Source organism: Phalaenopsis equestris, unplaced genomic scaffold (genome assembly GCF_001263595.1).
Source record: "Phalaenopsis equestris unplaced genomic scaffold, ASM126359v1 Scaffold001046, whole genome shotgun sequence".
Classification (NCBI taxonomy): domain Eukaryota; kingdom Viridiplantae; phylum Streptophyta; class Magnoliopsida; order Asparagales; family Orchidaceae; genus Phalaenopsis; species Phalaenopsis equestris.
The window spans coordinates 20,249-22,668 of record NW_018165485.1 but is presented as its reverse complement, the minus strand read 5'-3'; the positions used below and the strand labels follow the sequence as shown (position 1 = coordinate 22,668).

Here is a 2,420-nt window from a genome sequence, read left to right as displayed (position 1 = left end):
AAAAAGACGCAGAGAGATAATAATAATAATAATATTATTATTATTATTATCTCTCTGCGTCTTTTTTCCGATCACGTCATCGTAGCGAAATTAACTTCTCTGATAGATCTATTCTTAAAAATCCACAAGTCTCCAAATCCACAAGACTTGTGGAATAGTTATTTCTATTCCACAAGTCTCCAAATCCTTCTTAGTGTTGTCCTTAGCAAGTTCCATAAACTGTTCCATCAGACCAGCAGACTGAAGAATAAAATCAAATAAAGACATGAACGGATAAGAATCAAATAAATATATCTAATTATGAAAATGCAAATAAACAGAAATAACTCCCATATGCCACAGTTTGGAATTCAATGCAATGAAAAAGGCATAAATGACGCCATGATAAACAAAGTAGAAGTGAGTGAAGTTCTGTGCACTCACTATATGCACATCTTTTGTAACCTTGGATGTTGAGGACGTGTCACATGATTCGACATGCAATTTGTTTGGTTCTGGAATAGTTATTTGAGAAACATGACCAATAACAGGAGGAGCCTCCACACACGAAATAGCAGGTGAGGGAGAGTAATGCTGAACTTCATGCACATTGATATCCAAACGCAGATTAAATGGTCCATCTTGAAACGTTGTATGATTGCTCATTATGTCTGTAGCAGTGGAAGAGATCTGCTCAACATGTTTTGTAAGAGCGCTGGAGCTGCTTCTAGTTCTGTCATTTTCAGACAATAGATTAACAACCCAATTTAAATTTTAAAAAATAATAATAATTCCTAATACGTTAGTCAGAAACCACAACTGTACCCTGTTGATTCAAGTACGTCCCGACAAATATCCTGTGAGCAAAATAAAGCACATTTTAGCAACTGTAATAATGAATTGAAACAGAAAAATATGAAATGCTACCAATGAATATGCGGAGAGATATTTTAAACAATTCCGGACGCAACTGCACTGTCTGTTTCGTCGTCTGGGGTCGTTCGGACCACTTATTTTAGCAGTCGGGACGAAAAATAAAAATTTGCACATTTTTAGCCCGCGCGCGAAACCGTGGTCTAACAAGCATCCGTCGTAAGTAGAATCGACATTTCGGACTCCCTCGCGTGGTCTGTTTCGTCGTCTGGGGTCATTTGGATCACTTCGTCAAGTGATTGAGCCAATTCAAGCCAAAATCGCGCACGACGCGCTACATAATATTTTTCGGCCCGATCGGAATCATCTGATGTGTCAAATGCTGATCGGACTTCGCCCAAGAGAAAACCAAAGCCTAGCAAAATGACCGCGGCTACATGCCCCTCAACACGTGCCGAAATGTCTAATGTGGATGTCTCACGCTACGAGAACTCATTTTCATAAAGTACGACCCTGATGCACTCGAGTGGACTTCCAATACACTTGACATAAAAAAAAACCAGATGCCAACAGTATAAAAACAGAAAACATAATAAGATACACACACACATACATACAAATATATATGTATAATAAATAAATTAATTATATGTAGATGAATATATGTATATAAATACAAGCAATAAAATCTAATGATAATAATAGAAATAAAAATAATTAGTAATAATATACAGAGTAATTATAACAAATAATAATAATAATAATAATAAATACTAGTAATATAATAATAATAATAATAATAACAATCATCATTGTAATAGTAATACATACATATACGCAATATATATAATAAATAATAATAATAGCAAGTAATAATATATATATATATATAATAACAATAATATTAATAATATTAATAATAATACTAACAACAACAATACTAATAATAATATGTATACATATGTAAATAACAATAAATAATAACAGTGGTAATAAATAAAATTTAAACAATATAATTATACACAATAATAAAATATTAATAATGAATGTGTGTGCGCGCGCGCGCGGGCGGGCGCGTGCGAGCCTATTACACTAACAAAAAATAACATATAAAAATAGTAAATAATAATAGTAACATACTTTTGACATCCATTTTTGGATATCACGAATGTAGGGTGTCCACTTGTATGACTCAGGATAGTTTACGACCTATTCGTAACTTCCGATAGTTCAGATGCCCATTCGAGATCTTTTTGGCACGTGTTGAGGGGCACGTAATCGGGGTTGTTTCGCTAGACTTTGACTTTGACTTAGGCGAAGGCCGGTCAGCATTCTGCTCATCGAACAACTCTGATCGGGTCAAAGAATGTTATTTGTCGTGTCGCGTGCGAAATTGGCTTGAATTGATCTGATCATTGAAAAAGTTGTCCATATGACCCCGTGCGTCAAAACGGACCACACAAGTGCGTCTGGAACGTTGATTTCACTTAAGAATGATATTCATTTTGCTGCGAGGGCATATTCGATGAAAATGTGTGGAGACCTTAAATAATAATAATAATAATAAT

The 2,420-nt window shown here is 34.6% G+C and overlaps 1 protein-coding gene across 1 annotated transcript; it reads right to left on the bottom strand.

The window, feature by feature from the left end:
- Positions 1 to 114: 114 nt before the first annotated feature.
- Positions 115 to 880, bottom strand: LOC110032879 (AMSH-like ubiquitin thioesterase 2). The gene is made up of 3 exons (XM_020736656.1): positions 805 to 880; positions 424 to 712; positions 115 to 240 (listed from the first exon to the last, which is right to left on the bottom strand). Exons 2-3 carry the CDS (start codon positions 643 to 645, stop codon positions 115 to 117), a joined length of 348 nt encoding a protein of 115 aa, XP_020592315.1. The 5' UTR covers positions 646 to 712; positions 805 to 880.
- Between the last annotated feature and the right edge of the window lie 1,540 nt (positions 881 to 2,420).

Bases quoted from the DNA above. Each gene is read 5' to 3' on its own strand.
- LOC110032879 (XM_020736656.1), bottom strand. From the start codon at position 645: ATGAGCAATCATACAACGTTTCAAGATGGACCATTTAATCTGCGTTTG. The intron at 241-423 runs GTGAGTGCACAG...TTTATTCTTCAG, and splicing joins TTACAAAAGATGTGCATATA to TCTGCTGGTCTGATGGAACA.